The sequence below is a fragment of the Triticum urartu genome, chromosome 4A (genome assembly GCF_056163025.1).
Source record: "Triticum urartu cultivar PI428250 chromosome 4A, HENAU_Tu73, whole genome shotgun sequence".
NCBI classification, from domain to species: domain Eukaryota; kingdom Viridiplantae; phylum Streptophyta; class Magnoliopsida; order Poales; family Poaceae; genus Triticum; species Triticum urartu.
Window position 1 is genome coordinate 104,463,983 of NC_141876.1, and position 19,024 is coordinate 104,483,006.

Genomic DNA, 19,024 nt, shown 5'->3' on the forward strand with positions numbered 1-19,024 from the left:
AAATTGTGGTTTTTATGCCCCCTATGTAAGAAAGAACCCGAATTCAGTTGCTCACCTCGTTTTAGGTGCTGCTTCACATTTAGGCTTTGGGGCATGACCAAGGCTAGATTAGCATCGACTACATCGACACATCTACTTGGCTCGAGGCACAATCATTGAAGGAGTGTAGATCAACATGTCAGATTCACACATCCCAAACATAAAGCTATGGCCTCTCCTACCATGCTTACTAGTTGGATGATTTGGAACCAGAGGACTGTGAGTTTTCCACCACAAGGAGGTGCTGACTGCATGCTCCTCCAGAATATCAAGGCGGAGGCGACCCTTAGCACCATTGTGGGTGCGAAACACTTGATGCAATTCATGACACGGGAGTAGCTTATTTTGTAATTTTCTTTTGCTTTATGAAAAAAACTCTATACTTTTTCTTATTCAATTGACAAGACAAGTTTTTTGCTTTTGTTTTTCTTTCTGAAAGTCGATGTTGGATGGGGAGTTCATCCCATTGAAGATTCAAAGAGAGGAAAACAGTTGCACATTGTCTTGCCAACTATCGTAGGACGGAGCATAGCACGACTTGTTGGCTTCCAGGGCCCCTTCAGTATTATACTCCCTCCGTCCGAAAAAGCTTGTGAGAAACAAGTTTGGGATATTTTTTTTTGAACAAAGAGAGTACTAACCTTATATATCTGTAATCTTTTTATAATGTACTGTACTCCATAATGGAATAAAACTCCTGATTTCCCTAAAAAAATCACATGCCTCATGCACACAGACAGTGGGACATGACCAACCCGGTCTCGGCACGGCTAAGGCTGGTCGTAATGGTAGTATCATAGGTAGTATCATACATGTCAACTAGGCAAATTTGATGAGGTGACATAGAATTAAATGAAGAAAGAGAGGGTTGAGTATCATATCATGATACCGTATCATATTAAATAATGTGCTACTATGTGTCTTGCATGGCAATAAATGAGGTTAGCTAAAGTTTATATGTGATCACACAAAAAGCTAGCTCGAAAGACTCCCCTACGCCTCGCGCCTAGGGTTTTTATCCTCTCGGGCGATCTGCTGCCCCTGAGTACTTCCACCCTCCGCAAAGTCTGATCGCCGTCTCCATCGATCGTGCAGCGCCCCAACCACGCCAGGATGGCCTCACCCTCGGACGCCAACTCTGCCACCAGTGGAGGCGTTTCGGCGGCCGCAACCCCCATCCTAGAAGATTTCTTCGATCAGTTAGATCTGAACGATGAGGAGTTCAATGATGTTGAGATTGATGAGGAGGATCCAGAAATCAGGGAGAGCGTTAGGTGGCTAGCCCTAGCTAGGGTTCACACCGACAAGAATTTCTCGCAGGCAGCCTTCTACAAGGATATGAGGGCGGCCTGGAATCCGGCGCAAAGGGTCAGATTTCGCCCGGTCGGACCCAACAGATTTGTTGTCCAAGCTTCCTGCCTGGGCGACTGGGAGCGGATGATGATGCAGGGCCCTTGGCTCTTCCATAACATGGCGGTCTTGTTGTGTTCGTATGATGGTTTTACCAAGGCGGATGATGTGATTTTCGATCATATGCCCATCTGGCTACAAGTCCACAAACTACCTGATCCCTACTGCAAACAAGGTATTGTTGAGCGACTCCTTAAAGGGGCTGGAGAAATCCTAGAGATGCATTTGAATGGCAACACCCGTGGAGACTATATGAGGGTTAGGGTAAACCATGATATCAAGCAGCCTCTGACAAAGTTTGTTAGCGTTGTCCGTGCGCAGGAGAGACAGGTTTATTTGGTGCGGTATGAGAAGTTGGCCCATTTTTGCAGTTTCTGTGGTCGGATTGGACATGAGCACAAGGAGTGCGGATCCGGGGTTCATGATAAGCAAAGTCTCAAGTTTGGCGACTGGCTATACGCTGACGGCCCCAGTCGGCCGAGGCCTGAGCAAACCCCCAGCAGGGCAGATAAATCTCGCCCGATGAGGAAGAATAGCAGCCCTAGTGCTTCTTTGGACCCTGGCCTCAAGGCTTTGGACCCCGATATGCTCGACACAGCAACAAGCCCGGTGAAGAACCCGGGTACAATCATGGATGTTGATAGGGATGCGAGGAAGAGATTGAATATGGATAGTGTGGGAGATGATACTCTGAACAAACCAAAAAGCAAGAAGGAGGTGCTGGCCATCACGGATGGCAGCGGTCAAGATCTAGGAGAGAATGCCTCGCCAACGAGCAGCTCTTCTGGCAGCAAATGTGTCAAGCTCACCAAGGATCATGCAACAACTCAGAGATCGGCGGCTTCCCTCGAGGAAGACCGCCGGATGCAATGAATGCCCTAGTTTGGAACTGCCGGGGGGGGACCGCCGGACAGTTCGTGAGGTTTTGGCCCTCTCAAAAGCCAATAACCCCAAGCTTGTCTTCCTATGCAAGACTAGGCAAGCTATTGTGAAAATAGAAAAGTTACGTTGGAGACTTGGTCTGAAAGGTTTTCATGGTGTGAGTAGTGATGGGAGGAGTGGGGGCTTAGCACTCTTCTGGGATGAGTCCCTCTCGATCATGGTGAATGATTCTTGTAATCGTTATATTGATGTCAGTGTGGTCGATGGTGGATCAGGCACATCTTGGCGGTGCACCTTTGTCTATGGAGAGCCCAGGGTGGAAAACCGCTATCGTATGTGGGAGCACATCTTCCGGCTTCGAGCTTTCTCGCGTGAGCCGTGGATGGTGTGCGGCGACTTCAATGAAGCTTTGTGGCAACATGAACATCTATCAAGGACAGAACGCTCGGAAGCTTAGATGGTGGCCTTCAGAGATTGTTTGGAGGTGTGTGAACTTGAAGACCTGGGCTTCTCGGGGATTCCATTCATGTATAACAATGGCCAGGACTCTGACCGTAATGTTCAAGTGCGGTTGGATCATGCTTGTGCTGATGAAGCCTGGCGGGATACGTTCCCGTTAGCAAGGGCGGTTCATTTGGCCACCTCATGTTCGGATCATTGCCCCCCGTTGATACACTTGGAGGGTTTGCAGGACCAGCAGCGTCGACCCTCCTCCTTGCGTTGATTCTGGCCTGCCTCAAGTGATTGCGGATGCATGGAACAAACACAAAACTACAGGCAGCATGGGGTCGGTGGCCAAGTCCCTCCGGGAGGTTTTAAAGGATATGAAAGAATGGAGTAAAAACCAGTTTGGCAATGTGTTGAAGGATATTGAGAGGCTCCGCACACAACTGACAGACCTTCAGATGGCTGGAGCAGACCGTACTGCAGTCCAGGATAAAATGAACCAGCTCGATGAGCTCCTATACAGAGAGGAGATGCTATGGCTACAACGGTCGCGGATCACCTGGCTGAAGGAAGGTGAGCGCAACACCAAATATTTGCATCGGAGAGCGGTTTGGCGGGCCCGTAGGAACCTGATACAACGCCTACGGATGCAGGATGGAACATGGTGCAGTGTTCCATCAGATATGGAGAGGATGGCTCACTCCTATTTTAAGGAGATCTTCACAAAAGATCCAACCCTATCCCCGGACGAGGTGTTGGATTGCATTGCTCCAAAAGTTACAGAGGAGATGAACATTATGTTATGCAGGCCTTATTCCGAAGAGGAGATCTCTAATGCTTTATTTCAGATCGGGCCCCTCAAAGCTCCGGGTTGCGATGGACTACCTGCTAGGTTTTTCCAACGGAATTGGGCTCTACTCAAAACTGAAATTGTTGCTGCGGTTCATGAGTTTTTTGCGTCTGGAGTTATGCCGGATGATGTTAACGATACGACTATTGTGCTAATTCCTAAGGTTCCTCATCCCAAGGACCTGAAAGATTTTAGGCCAATAAGCTTGTGCAATGTTATATACAAGATCATCTCAAAATGCATGGTCAACAGATTACGGCCTATTCTTAATGATCTCATCTCTGAAAATCAGAGCACCTTCATCCCGGGGAGGCTGATTTCTGATAACTCTATTATTGCGTTTAAATGTATTCATCATATCCAGTCAATAAGGAACAGTGCAGAGGATCTTTGTGCTTACAAACTTGATCTCTCCAAGGCCTATGACAGGGTGGATTGGGTGTTCTTGGAAAAAGCCTTGGCCAAGTGGGGCTTCTCACCTGAATGGATTGCTCGGGTTATGGCATGTGTTTCGTCGGTGAAATACTCGGTAAAATTTAACGGGAAGCTGCTGGAATCCTTCTCTCCGTCGAGGGGCCTCCGTCAAGGTGATCCTTTATCTCCTTTTCTCTTCTTATTTGTGGCTGATGCCCTCTCTGCGTTGGTGGAAAAGGCTGCAAGGGAGAATGGTCTTAGTGGAGTCAAGATCGGTAGGGGTGCTCCGGTGATTACACACCTATTATTTGCGGATGATTCCCTCCTATTTTTCCATGCTACAAATCAGCAGACATTGTTAGTGAAAGGGGTGTTGAACACATTTGCGACGGCGACTGGACAACTCATAAACCCGTCGAAGTGTTCCATTCTTTTCTCAAGCCAGTGTCGTCCAGATATTATTCAGGAGGTTAAACACACGCTGGATATCACCCTAGAAGCGTTCGAACCCAAGTACTTGGGCTTGCCGGTTCCGGAGGGGACGATGCATAAAGGGAAATTTGAGACTCTCCAAGAGCGTTTGAGGAAAGTTCTTGTGGATTGGAGTGAACAGTACATGTCGTCGGGGAACAAGGAGATTCTTATTAAGTCAGTGGCACATGCCATACCAGCATATGTAATGAGTGTCTTCAAACTCCCGGCTTCTATTTGTGATGATCTTACAAGGATGATACGTCAGTATTGGTGGGGGTAGAGAACGGCAAGAAGAAGATGGCATGGATGAGCTGGGATAGGCTGCGTCTGCCTAAACCCATGGGGGCATGGGGTTTAGGGATATGAGGGCGTTTAACCAAGCGCTACTAGCTAAGCAAGCCTGGAGGCTCCTGGATAGACCAGATAGCCTATGTGCGCGGTTGATGAAGGCAAAATACTATCCTTCTGGTCAGTTTTTGGATACGGTGTTCCCGGGCTCTGGTTCTGAGGTATGGAAAGGTATTCTACATGGCCTTGCGTTGGTCAAGAAAGGCGTCATTTGGCGGGTCGATAAAGGCATGATGATCCGCACCTGGCGCGACCCTTGGCTGCCCCGACCGTTTTCCTTCCGTCCGATAACTCCTAAGGGAAACTGTCGTTTTAACAGAGTCTCTGACTTTTTGGATGATAATGGTGCATGGAATCAGACTCGGCTGAGGGAGTTCTTTTGGAAAATGGATGTTGATCACATCCTGAGAATCAGAACTTCGCCTCGCCAACGTGAGGACTTTTTGGCCTGGTTCCCGGAAAAGAGTGGGGGGTTTACGGTGAGGAGTGCATACAAGCTGGCTACATATGATCACAATGTTATTACAGCAAATGGTGCCTCGAGTACTGCCCCAGATGGGAACCGGTCAGGATGGAACTACATCTGGAAGTCTAGGGTTCCTCAGAAAATGAAGATCAACGCATGGAGATGTGTGACGGGGACTTTGGCAACGCAGAGTTGCAAGGCATACAGACATCTGACGACACGATCAACCTGTCAGATTTGTGGGGTGGAGGAGGAGGACTCATTTCATGCCTTGGTGACTTGCTCACATGCACGTTTGCTCTGGATTAACATGCCTGCCGCTGGCCACTCCCGGAGGATGATTTCTTAATCCATGATGGGAGAGAATGGTTAACTACTTTACTGGCGAAGTGTTCGACTGATGTCCAGGACATGCTACTTATGTTTATTTGGCGGATTTGGCAGCTACGTAACGACCCGATCCATGGGAAGGAGATCCCTCCTATTCCACCCACCGTCAAATTCCTTGACAGTTACTACAAGTCCATTAAGCTGACTGCATGCTACACTACGGAGGAGATCATTAAAGGAAAAATGTCAACCGGGAAGATGCCGATACCAGACCAAAAGGGCAGAGTCATATCGTCTCCATGGCCGGTGCCTTAGCCAGGTAGGGTGGCTCTATCAGTTGATGGCTCGTTCCTGAAGGAGGATGGATTTACTGCTGTTGGTATGGTGCTTAGAAATGACAAAGGAGATGTCCTAATGGCTGCCTACCGTTTCATCTTCTATTGCAATGACCCGCTGGAAGCAGAACTACATGCGATCATGCAATGTTTGGCCTTAGCACTACAACACTCTGACTTGCCGGTGGTGGTTCAGACGGACTCGTCTGAAGTTTTGTCTAGCTTGACAAATGATGCACTTATTCGTTCGGCGTATGGACAGGTCGTCATGGAGATCAAAGCACTTCTTGGTACTAGGGAGTTTTTTCCTCAAAAGATTACTAGACTTCAAAATAGAGTTGCCGATCGGTTGGCTAAGTATAGCCGCACCGAGCATGCCACGGCTGTCTGGCTGCGCTCGGTTCCACCTTGTATTGAGGACTTGTGGCCTCTCGACTGTAACTCTATAACTCTTTAATAAACTCCCTTTACCCTCACAAAAAAAATGAGGTTAGCTATGATACTAAACACTACGGATGTACTCCCTCCGTTCCTAAATATTTGTCTTTCTAGACATTTCAAATGACTACTACATACGGATGTATGTAGACATATTTTAGAGTGTAAATTCACTCATTTTGCTTCGTATGTAGTCACTTGTTGAAATGACTAGAAAGACAAGTATCTAGGAACGGAGGGAGTAGTATCATATACTCCCTCCATTCCACAATGTAGTGCTTCCTCTATCTCCGTGCTTCAACTTTGACCGTAAATTTAACTACCAAGACCGATTGCGGCGGGAGCAAAAATTATATTAGTGGATTCGTATTCGAAAGAAGTTTTCAATTATATAATTTTTTCTCCCGCCGCAGTTGGTCTTGTTGGTTAAATTTATGGTCAAAGTTAGACCTCGAGAAGCGTGAGCGCACTATATTTTGGAATGGAGGGAGTACTAGTATCGCCGTTACCATCAGCCTAAGGGCATGTACAATGGTTGAGAAGACAGTCTTATCTTAAGTCTTGCATGTAAATTAGAGATGATAAAAAAAATGTCTACAATGAGTTATATCTTAGCCTTATCTTCAATAACTAGCAATTCCTTAAAATATGGTGAGACAAATTGTGCTAAAAGATCATCTCTTATCTTATCTTAAATAAGAGAAGACAAACCTTTTCTTATGAATTCTTTTTTCTCCACCTCATCATTTATCCTATGTGGCACTCCTAAGATAGCACCATTGTATATACCCAAAGGCCCTTCCGCGAGGGCCCACCCTTGTCATCAACGCCACATTTTGTCGCTTCAAACCGTCAACAGTTGTTTTATTAAACAAAACGAGATCGAAATGCCACGTCTGCAGTTCTTTTTTCCTTTCTTTCTCCCCACGCCTCGCTCTCGATCTCCTCTCCTCCCCTCCCCTCGCGGCCCCGCCTCGTCTTCCTCTCGCTTTGCCCGCTCGGAGCTAGACTCGATCGCATCGCGTCACATCCGAGGGAGGCAAAACCCTAGGCAGATCCCTCCCAAGCCTACCGCGACCTTCCGCCCCCGGAGGAGATGCAGGGCGGCAACCACATGCTCCTCGAGGAGCCCGTCCGCCTCGCCTCCGTCCTCGCCCCCGCCAAGCCTGTAAGCGCCTCTCACCTCCACCATTTCTCCCCTCCTCCCTCTACCGATCTCGAACTCTGCGTATCCGTGGTGCTTGTGGGTGGATTCGGGCTTCTTCCTCTGGATGTGGTTCACCATGTACAGTATGTGTGTGTGTGTTTGGTTGTCTCGATCCGATTTGGTGTGCAGAGAGGCCGGGGCGAACGGGCGTGGCGGAAATACCGGTGATCCGTTTCGTCAGAATGTGAATGACCCGTGTCTCCAACGGGAGCGATCGTGCGGGATTGGGGATTTGTTTTGTTTTTTTACTGTTGCGTGCGACCAAAATGTGCCGTTATGATTTTGTGAAGGTCGTCTGATTTTCTAATTGCAAATCGAATCCTCTATTGGCAAGTGGGAGGCAACGAAATGGAGACAGTTTTGGTTTCATTTTCAGGACGCTGGATGGCGACCCTTATACATTGCCTGTGCTCTTTTGCAGAAAGTTTTCCCATCCCTCACTAAGATTGTTGGGACGCTTGGGCCCAACTCGCACTCAGTCGAAGTGATTGAAGAATGCCTCACTGCTGGGATGTCAGGTTTAACGACAGTTTTCTTTTAAACAGCTGGATTTATTGCAATGGGCCAGTCATGATTTTTCTGCTTTTGTTCTGATGATAATAATTATCATCATGATCTGTGTTTGTTTTCATTTTTGCAGTTGCGCGGTTTGATTTCTCTTGGAAGGATGCTACTTATCATCAGGAGACCCTCGACAATCTGAGGAAAGCGGCACAGAATGTGAAGAAGTTATGTCCTGTAAGTTGATTTAATGAATTATCTGTAAATGTTGATATGTATCTTTTGATACGCAAGTTATTCTTGGAGATTGAGAACTGGGAAATAAAAACTGTCGCAACCTTCAGTTATTTGCTTCCTCATGAAGGAAAAAAGAAAAGAAAGTATCCTTTGTGATCAGTTGATCACCTGCGTTACTGTATGATAGTAGAGCAACTGAGCAAGTATTCTAAAATAGGTATACTAGGTCCTATACCATACCATTATACTCATATATAAGGTACGCTCACAGGTTTACTACGCGTGCGTTAGGGTGATAAAATTTGTTAGTGCACACAAGGGAGAAATAGGCAGTGCAGCAGTGCTGTGCGCACAGGAGGGCGGGGCGGGGGGGGGGGGGGGGGGGGGGCAGATTCGGTGGTTCATGGATTGAATTTGGATCTGTAGTCTGAATCTTGTTGATTATTCACGTCACTTACCGGTCTGTAGTCTGAGCAGTAGCCAGTGATATAGTTTTGACAATATGGGTTACATATTTATCAATGTAGACATACAAGTCCAGAGTTTAAAATGAAAAGCCGGTTACAAGGTCGAGTTCTTTATAATTGCTATAAGGTGATGGGCCAGTCGAGTAACAGTTACCTAGTGAATACCTATGTATGAATCATGCTTCACACTTTTATTGATTTTGTAGGACTTATTGTGGTTTGTTTGTTTTGATTCACTTATGCCGTAATAGTGTTTCTGATGATAGTAACAATGCTCCGCTTTAAAACGGTGTCGTTGACTAAGGTTACTGCATCCAGATTCCATAACATTGTTTTATGACCTGTTGCTCTTCCATCACCCTGGTTGGCGCTGGGTCTGCAACAATGTTTTCCTAATAAGAGACAGTGCGGCTCATGAATGTGTTTTTATTTGTTTCAATTATGTTTTTAGCAGTAAGCATTGAACATTTGGGGAATGTTTTAGTAATGGGCATGTGCGCATATGTTAATTCTTTCTACATGCACATCACGTTTTCTATCGGTACGTGCGGTCACCTCATCATTATGTTGGTTTGTGTGGTAACTTTTATCGTCCAGTCTGTACTTTAATTTTCCATGCTTAGTTATTTCATGATGCTGCATATGTAAACTTTGCAGACTTTTTTTCTAACATATGGACCATATTCTAAATCTGCATCTTCCCAAGTTCCACATTTCAGCTCCGTGTGCATATTTGCTTTGTTATATGAAAAGCCTTCACTTACAAAAAATGGTTTATTGGGGAAATGCTAAACCTAGCTAGCTTTTTCACCTTGAGATATATACTGTTAAATATATGCATTCAGATATGTATGGTATTTGGAGATGCCTTTATATTTTGGTACTTCCTCATTGGTCAAATATATTCCTTCAGTTAACTTTAAATGTATCTTCAGTACCTGTGACTTGAGACAGCAACCGTCTGTTCGCATATTGCCATTGTTCAATATTTTGTCATAGTTAAAATTTAGAAATTCATTTATGTTCATACCATTTCAGTATCTTATTTTGGCTTGTCTTGTACATTGTCTTTATAAGCTTCTATGGTGATGCTCTTAAGATTGATGCTAAGAGTCATATGATGTCAGCATCTAATTTCATCTGAATATTCATAGATAATGCTGGATACAGTGGGTCCAGAAATTCAGGTTCACAATTCAACTGGTGGAGCAATCGAGTTGATAGGGGGGAATCATGTCACAATAACACCAGATCTTTCTAAAGCTCCTTCGGCTGATATCCTACCAATTAAATTTGGCGATCTTGCAAAAGTAAGTGAATAATAAAAATAATAATTAGGATATGAAGTATTATAATGCATTATTTGAATCATGTTTATCTCTATGCATTTATAGGTCGCTAGGTTCCTTTTTGCTCTGTGCAACCACCACTTACATGTTGGCATTAAAGTAAAATTAATAGATTTTACGCAACAAACAAAATCTATTTGACTTCTCTATTGTGCTGGGGAAACTACTTGGTTGTAATTTTTTTGCTATTTCTGAAGTTCACAATTTGGAATATTGCATATTTAACTTTGTTTTCATTCCTTGAGTTCAGGTTGTGAAGAAGGGTGATACTCTTTTCATTGGTCAATATCTTTTCACAGGAAGTGAAACAACATCTCTATGGCTTGAAGTACGTAAATTCTTAGATTCTACTCATATATGTGACATTTTCCAATATTGACATGTCCTTATATACTATAATCTACAGGTTACGGAGACTTCTGGTGCAGAAGTGATTTGTTATGTGAAGAACACAGCTACACTGTCGGGGCCCATTTTCACTCTACATGTTTCACAAGTACATATCAGTATGCCCACTTTGAGTGAATATGATAAACAGGTAATGTGCACTACTTTTGAGTTTCTGTACAACACTACTCAGATATACACTCTCATAAATCTATCGCAATGTTTTCCTGTACAAAAAATTTCGACTAGCTACTTTTTGTAGTAATATAAGGTCCCCAACTATGTTTTTTGTTTGTTTTTATCTGTTAAAGTTTTTTTCTTACCAACATTTAATGGTATAAAGCTATGACTTGTTCAGTGGAAGAGACCACTCACGAGTCACGCATTACAAGTTAAAACGCTGCACAAACCAAACAATCTGTTCTGATCCCATGTTGGATAAAATCGTAAATACAATGGCAACTTGCTTCTTTCTGGCTATTGTTGATCTTTACTTGCGGTTGAGGATTTGTTAAATAACGTTCTTTAGAAGTTCAACTTGCTTCCTCTTTTGTCTCTTTTACTTGCCGTCCTTGAATGTGTGCAATCAGCCCTCTAAAACTTTGACAACCAATGTCTACACAAATATTTAAACACATCACAAAAACTCAATGCCATCATTTTTTAATCATATTTTGATAAAATAGAACAAGTGTTAAAAGGTACTCCCGCTGTTCACTATTATAAGATATTCTAACTTTGTTCTAAATCGGATGTATGTAGACATGTTTAAGTGTGTTTGTTAACTCATTTCAATCCGTATGTAGTCCATATTAAAATATCCAAAACATCTTATAATTGTGAACGGAGGGAGTATCTATTAGTCTGTTGGATGCTCTGTCCAAGTCCAAAACAAGTAAAAGAAAATAGAGGAAATAGTTTATTTCAAGATTGCTTGCACGTAAAATACATATTTGTCGATGCTGTTTTATAAATTCACATCTTCCCGGTCATCCTAAGCACCTTTTTTTCCTACAATAGGTCATATCAACATGGGGGCTGCAAAACAGTGTTGACATTATATCGCTTTCCCATACCCGCTCTTCTGAGGATGTCAGGGAGGTGAGTTTTCTTTTCTGAATCATCCACTCTTGCACCTGAATCATACATATAGTTATTCACACACCTGCTTCTTGATTTCCTTTCCATGGTTTTTGTAATACCTTGTTTAGAGGCTTTTCATGCTCTTATGTGCACTCAACAGCAATTAGATTCTTAGAAGCTTAGTGATGCAAATTGCCAGTCAATTGAGTAGATGGGATTTCATGAATGAGCTCTTGTATGTATCTACAGTTTAGACTTCAAATATGAATCAATTGCCAGTCAATTGAATAGAAGCTTAGTTAGCTGGGGGAACACTGCTGATCCTCAAATATATTTTTTGTGCAGCTTAGAGCCTTTTTAAAATCTCATGATCTTCAAGACACACAGATATATGCGAAGGTTGAAAATGCTGAGGTAACTATTGTTTTTATGATGGTACTGTTCTGTTTGTTTCACTGTTATATTATGATTAATTTCATCGTGCAGTATTTTCTTTCTTTCTAGGGTTTGGAACATTTTGATGAAATTCTCCAAGAGGCAGATGGTATCATCATATCGCGAGGAGACCTGGGAATTGACCTCCCACCAGAGAGGGTAAATTTTGGTCTTCCTCAAAATACCCAAATTTTGCACCTTGTAAACCCTAAGTGTTCTCAGCTATGTGTCTAATCATTTCCACTCACGGTGGTGTGTTGCCTTGAAATGATAGTACTAGTTATCATTTTTGACACTATGACGCTATTACATTTTGGGACGGAGGGAGTAGTACAGAAATGTCTGTACAAGAATATCTTTGTTCTTATGGTGCAAAAGTTACCATTTATGTTCTTATCAGTTTAAAGTTAAAACTAACTCATCTAGCTGTTTTAGGCAGCAGATACTTTAATATCAGTGGATTCCTTAATTGTTGCTTCATTTCATAACCTACAGTTTTGGCTCTTCAGGTGTTCATGTCCCAAAAGACTGGTATTCATAAATGCAACATGGCCGGCAAACCTGTGATCATTACTAGGGTTGTGGACAGCATGATTGACAATCTGCGCCCTACTCGCGCAGAAGCTACTGATGTTGCAAATGCTGTCCTAGATGGTCTGTAAACCTGCACTGTTCTTAGAACTAGTCATATTTGTAGGTACTTATTTCGTATACTGCTCTCATTGCAGGAACTGATGGCATTTTGCTCGGTGCGGAGACACTTCGAGGGCAGTATCCTGTTGATGCTGTGCGTACTGTGGGCAGAATATGTGCAGAAGTACGTTCCTACCTCATTCAATAATAACTTGTGAAATAATATTTTCTCAAATAAAGTACTCTCTAATTAATTGATGCAACTTTAGTACAACTTTGACTGCGTCAATTATTTTGGATCGGTGGGAGTAATAATAATTGTAAACTCATCTAAATTGACTGGCTGATCAATGATACCATTCTTCTAGGCTGAGACCGTGTATAACCAGTCACTTCACTTCAAGAAAGTAGTGAGGCATGTAGGTGAACCAATGGCCCATGAAGAATCTGTGGCATCATCAGCGGTAAATACATCTAAATCATTAAGCAGGACATATTCTATTGTTATAGAACATTAATAGCAATCTTTTGTGTACATATAGGTTCGTTCTGCAATGAAAGTAAAAGCTGCTGCAATTGTTGTGTTCACCTTCTCGGGGAGAGCTGCTAGGTGCTCTATACTACACAAGATCAGCACTTGATTAGACATGTTTCTGTCATGCAAATATGCTATCATCTTTACTTGATGCATCGTCTTCTGCAGGTTAATTGCTAAATACAGGGCCCCAATGCCAGTTTTAGCAGTTGTGTTCCCACGCGAGGGCTCTGATCCATCGAAGTGGCGTTCTTATGGCACGACACAGGTAAGTAACAGGCGTATCTATCTGTATGTGTTTTTCTTTAAAGGGATCCGTAAACTTACACTTACTGACTGTTACAGGCGAGGCAATGTTTTTCTGTGAGAGGTGTCTACCCTTTGATGGGGAGTACTGACGAGGTATGTATGCACTTCTTACTTGGTGATACCAGAGCAAGTTCTGTTATTTCCAATGTTAAGCATATATGGTGGCTCAGGATGCTTTTTGTCTACGGAGCAACTATCTGAGAGTTGCATTGAACTTTCTTATTACAGCTATTAACTTTCTGAGTCCAAGCTTAATATTTTTTATCTCTTAACAGGCTGAAACTGGTGGGCTCACCAAGGAAGAATACGGGATAAAACTTGCACTGAACTATGGCCGGTCAGTCGGCATAATAAAGCCATACGACAGGGTGATTATTTTTGAAAAGATCGGTGATTCTTCTGTTGTCAAGATCATCGAGTGCGACGATTCTGAAAGATGAATGACCCTTCTCAGGCAACAGTTTCAACTATATGCCTGAGATTGCCTCCTCTTTTTGTTCTCCATTCACTTTGACCAGAGATAAAAGAGTAGTATAGCACGACAAGGTTGCCCTGTTTAGCACCTTGGTATTTTAGATTTACATACTTGTTGCCCTAATAAAGTGAAGAGAGCTTCTCATTCACTCAAACATCCAAGTTTTAGACAAAATTATAGGATTGTTGAGATAATACCTATGAGTGATTCCTAGCTTGTATTTCATGTTACATCATACGCTATATGACATATTATCTGCTATTACCTTTGCATATACTATACCATTCGTGTCTGTAGTCCAGTACTGCCATACAGCATCTTTCTGTTCTATCAGTATTGCTCCTTGAAGAAGAGGGCGTAGATGATGCAGCAGATGCTGAAGATGATGATGCCGATGTCGAACGCGAGGGCTGTCATGGCCTGGTCGCTGAGCTCCATGTTCTTCCCGCCAAGGCGATCCACTGTGTCGGGCACGGGCTCGTAGTTCTGGAGGTCGAGCTCGTAGGGGTCCTCGAGGCGGGACCTGAGCTGCTGCAGCCGGCGGCTCTCGGCCTCCTGCGCCAGCGTCCAGTCGTAGAAGCGGCGGCTCTCCTCCTTGCTCAGCACCTTGTACACCTCCCGGAGCCGGATGAACTTCTCCGACGCCGACTTGAGCGGCAGCCTCGTCGTGTCCGGGTGGTACTCCTTGGACAGCCGCCGGTACGCCGCCTTGATCTCCTCCAAGTCCGCGCCAGGCGATATTCCTAGGAACCTGGTTATGCCAGAGAAAATCTGGTGCTGTCAGTTTCAGGCAGATGGACAAGAGACGCAGGGTGAATTCTGTTGGTCTGAGCTCAACTGGTAGTGTGACTCGGACGGGTTGTTGATGAGGTCGGCGAATCGTCGCCCCATCGGCTCGTCCTTGCGGCCGTCGCCTTCCTTCTTCGCCTTTCCTCCCACCCACCCTTCGTCCGGGTCGGACCAGTGTATCCTCGTGTCCACCGTCTTCTTCATCCCGGGCCCTGCCGTCGACGCCGCGGCTGTAGCCTCTGGGGATGGTTCGGCGTCCGCCGTGCTTGCCGCGACGACGAACCTTGCGCGACGTCGGCTCCGTTCGTCGTGCCGATGGAGGAAGGCCGTCAAGGGGCTAGACGACGCTGTGGATGCCGCCATGAGGCGGCAGCCGTGCAGTACTTCCGAGGAATGAGCACAGGTAGAGGTTACGGAGGAGTTTTGAGGTGCGGTTGTGTTCATGCCAGTTGCGGTGGGGAGCGGATGAGGGCACCACATCGCATTCGCAATGGTTCAGATACGACGGGCTTCGGGTGTCCTGCGCCACATATTGACACTGTTTTTTCCCCGGTAACGAGAACCAGAGGGAAGAAGAAACCAGAGAAATAAACCATGGCCTTGTGAAAATGTTAATTTGTTTCAGTTTGATACGGACCAGATGATCATTGTGAGGCGCTCGTTATTTCTCTACTTATAAATCCGCAAAAAACTAATATAAATCCATGTTGTTTTATTTGGGGATAGGGATGAACCGGCCTTCCCACGAACGAGCAAAGCTACCCTGACCGTGCAATATGGCAGCCGTAAATTGTTATCGTGTGGCCAAAATAACCTCCATTTCTCACCGCCACAAACGCTCGTGTTAGCTCGTCGTCCAAGAAATGGCAATGAAGCTTCGCGTATGTGTTCTGTGGGTAATGTAGACTTCCAGAGGTGGTATTTTTCGTTCTGATAAAAACATGGACACAGGTAAAAGAAAGGATACTCAAAAAGGAAAAACATGGGGACAAAGTGAAAACAAAAAATATGGAGATGCGAGAACCAGAGGGAAGAAGAAACCAGAGAAATAAACCATGGCCTTGTGAAAATGTTAATTTGTTTCAGTTTGATACGGACCAGATGATCATTGTGAGGCGCTCGTTATTTCTCTACTTATAAATCCGCAAAAAACTAATATAAATCCACGTTGTTTTATTTGGGGATAGGGATGAACCGGCCTTCCCACGAACGAGCAAAGCTACCCTGACCGTGCAATGGTTCAGATACGACGGGCTTCGGGTGTCCTGCGCCACATATTGACACTGTTTTTTCCCCGGTAACGAGAACCAGAGGGAAGAAGAAACCAGAGAAATAAACCATGGCCTTGTGAAAATGTTAATTTGTTTCAGTTTGATACGGACCAGATGATCATTGTGAGGCGCTCGTTATTTCTCTACTTATAAATCTGCAAAAAACTAATATAAATCCACGTTGTTTTATTTGGGGATAGGGATGAACCGGCCTTCCCACGAACGAGCAAAGCTACCCTGACCGTGCAATATGGCAGCCGTAAATTGTTATCGTGTGGCCAAAATAACCTCCATTTCTCACCGCCACAAACGCTCGTGTTAGCTCGTCGTCCAAGAAATGGCAATGAAGCTTCGCGTATGTGTTCTGTGGGTAATGTAGACTTCCAGAGGTGGTATTTTTCGTTCTGATAAAAACATGGACACAGGTAAAAGAAAGGATACTCAAAAAGGAAAAACATGGGGACAAAGTGAAAACAAAAAATATGGAGATGCGAGAACCAGAGGGAAGAAGAAACCAGAGAAATAAACCATGGCCTTGTGAAAATGTTAATTTGTTTCAGTTTGATACGGACCAGATGATCATTGTGAGGCGCTCGTTATTTCTCTACTTATAAATCCGCAAAAAACTAATATAAATCCACGTTGTTTTATTTGGGGATAGGGATGAACCGGCCTTCCCACGAACGAGCAAAGCTACCCTGACCGTGCAATATGGCAGCCGTAAATTGTTATCGTGTGGCCAAAATAACCTCCATTTCTCACCGCCACAAACGCTCGTGTTAGCTCGTCGTCCAAGAAATGGCAATGAAGCTTCGCGTATGTGTTCTGTGGGTAATGTAGACTTCCAGAGGTGGTATTTTTCGTTCTGATAAAAACATGGACACAGGTAAAAGAAAGGATACTCAAAAAGGAAAAACATGGGGACAAAGTGAAAACAAAAAATATGGAGATGCGGGGGATCGAAACCCGTGCCTCTCGCATGCAAAGCGAGCGCTCTACCATTTGAGTTACATCCCCTTTGTGTTGTGATTTCTTTGTTCATTCTGATATTGTTTTCTTCTCATAAACGCTGTAATGCCCCCACGCTACTACTGTATGTGCTGCATTACTAAAAATAAATGGAAAACGTTTAGAATCTACCGGATGATAACAGGGAAAGATAAACCAGGCGCATTGATCGACACGTTCCCAGCTGCAGCCTTTCACGTCGTCTCTCCTCCGCCCGTTATTCCCCGTCTCTGTTCGTAGAGAGGCTTCCATGGCGACGCAAAACACGACAAGTTCAAGGAAGCGAACCAGAAGGCGACGGCGCCAACCACCCTGCTGCATCGCGCGGCATAATGAAGGACGGTGGAGCCACACTGCAACTCCATGGAGACGACACACACGCATGGGGGAGGCGGTCGCTCGTCGGCAGTGATGCAACGCTCTACGACGACCGTTGGTTCGGCGACGCAGCAACTCATCCACGCACAACTCTGCGGTGCAACCTCGAGGCAACGCTGCTGGTGCTTCAAGTCCCCGGCGGCGGAGCTGCAATGGAGCGCATGCATCGCAGCATCCGCCATGGACGCCGGCGGTGCATCTCAGCTTCCGTCGTTGTCACCACGCGCTGCGTCGCAGCATCCGCCATGGCCGCCGGTGCTACATCTTAGCTTCTATCATCGTCACCATGCGCTGCGTCGGAGCTACCGACATGGCCGCCATGCTGCGTCACAGCACCCGTCGCTGCCTATGGAGCTTCACAGAGAGGGGTGGGGGACGCCGGTGTTCCAGTGAAGCTCTGTCGAGGCTGTACAATGGTGCACCGGAGCGTCGTCGGCGCTGCGATGGTGACCGCGGCGAGCGGCTGACGGGGGCAATGCAACTCCGGCGATGTTGCCTTGAAGCTGCACCAGAGCAACGCCGGTCCGTCGGAAGCATAGCTGGCGCTGCAATGTAGCCTCGCCGGAGTTGCAATGGAGCTTCGCTGGCTGCATTGGAGCTTCACCGGAGCTGCAATGGAGCTTCGCCGCGTCGCGCTGTGCTGCCATGGAGCTTCGTCGCTGGCCGTCGGCGCTGCCATGGAGTGCCGCATTGTAGCTTGTCGGAGAGAGAGCCCTTGCTACAAGTAGCCTGCTGCGAACTGGTCGCTCGTGGAGCATCGGTGGCAGCAGCAGGGAAGTGTTGCGATGCAGTTTGCCGTCAGAGTCGCCGGAGAGAGTGTTGATGCTACAGTCAACGCCGTCCCCGCAGATGCCGGTGCGGAAGGGAAGAGTCAGAGGCGCTGCTATTTTGTGGCATTAATTGGTGGTCAGGGTGCTGCTGTGCTACAATGGGGAGCTTGGACGTGAGAAAGGACGAGATGCTGTAGGGGAGATCGGACGGTTACGAATCTGAAAATGGACGGCATGCTAGGCGGATGATTTTTTTTTAAAGAAATCATCCGGTAGATTTGTAGCAGCCACCAAAATAAATTCTTTGGTCTCATCCGGGTATTCTAAAATTACTCCTTTTCTATATTTCTATATCTATACTACTATTAAAAGACCAAACATGACTTTCCCTACATCCACATCAGAAAGTGCACACGGGATAACCCCCCACGTCCGATCAGACCCACTTGGTATCATCCAACTGTCCACGTTAGATCAACCATACTACAATCAGATCGACAGTTCACAACAAATGTTCTGCCGACAGACTCCCCCGTTCAGGATGCTACACACCTCCACGATCTACGCCGCCACCACGCCATGAACCCCCGTGATCAACGTTGGTGTCTGCGACGTCCTCGACCTGGCGGACATCCTCGACCCGCCTTGCTGCCCTACCTCTCCTCGCCCCATCGCCGTCGCGGCGCCGCCTTAGCCCCTGGTGGCCGCGATGTCCTCCACCCCGGTGCACGTCCTTCCTCAACCCGCCTTGCTGCCC

At 45.6% G+C, this 19,024-nt stretch overlaps 2 protein-coding genes across 2 annotated transcripts; one reads left to right on the forward strand and one right to left on the reverse strand.

Annotated features, from left to right (window-relative positions):
* The first annotated feature begins 7,351 nt into the window (after positions 1 to 7,351).
* Positions 7,352 to 14,330, forward strand: LOC125550866 (pyruvate kinase 1, cytosolic). The gene is made up of 16 exons (XM_048713977.2): positions 7,352 to 7,601; positions 8,062 to 8,158; positions 8,281 to 8,378; positions 10,000 to 10,155; positions 10,445 to 10,522; positions 10,601 to 10,732; positions 11,602 to 11,682; positions 12,010 to 12,078; positions 12,169 to 12,258; positions 12,609 to 12,753; positions 12,828 to 12,916; positions 13,101 to 13,196; positions 13,275 to 13,342; positions 13,436 to 13,535; positions 13,613 to 13,669; positions 13,852 to 14,330. Exons 1-16 carry the CDS (start codon positions 7,530 to 7,532, stop codon positions 14,014 to 14,016), a joined length of 1,593 nt encoding a protein of 530 aa, XP_048569934.1. The 5' UTR covers positions 7,352 to 7,529; the 3' UTR covers positions 14,017 to 14,330.
* On the reverse strand, positions 14,111 to 15,335 carry NDHT (Chaperone DnaJ-domain superfamily protein). Its single transcript, XM_048713978.2, has 2 exons — positions 14,890 to 15,335; positions 14,111 to 14,802 (listed from the first exon to the last, which is right to left on the reverse strand). Exons 1-2 carry the CDS (start codon positions 15,318 to 15,320, stop codon positions 14,382 to 14,384), a joined length of 852 nt encoding a protein of 283 aa, XP_048569935.2. The 5' UTR covers positions 15,321 to 15,335; the 3' UTR covers positions 14,111 to 14,381.
* Between the last annotated feature and the right edge of the window lie 3,689 nt (positions 15,336 to 19,024).

Bases quoted from the DNA above. Each gene is read 5' to 3' on its own strand.
- NDHT (XM_048713978.2), bottom strand. From the start codon at position 15,320: ATGTGGTGCCCTCATCCGCTCCCCACCGCAACTGGCATGAACACAACC. The intron at 14,803-14,889 runs GTTGAGCTCAGA...TGGCATAACCAG, and splicing joins CCGTCCGAGTCACACTACCA to GTTCCTAGGAATATCGCCTG.
- LOC125550866 (XM_048713977.2), top strand. From the start codon at position 7,530: ATGCAGGGCGGCAACCACATGCTCCTCGAGGAGCCCGTCCGCCTCGCC. The intron at 11,683-12,009 runs GTGAGTTTTCTT...TTTTTTGTGCAG, and splicing joins CTTCTGAGGATGTCAGGGAG to CTTAGAGCCTTTTTAAAATC. The intron at 13,343-13,435 runs GTGCTCTATACT...CGTCTTCTGCAG, and splicing joins TTCTCGGGGAGAGCTGCTAG to GTTAATTGCTAAATACAGGG.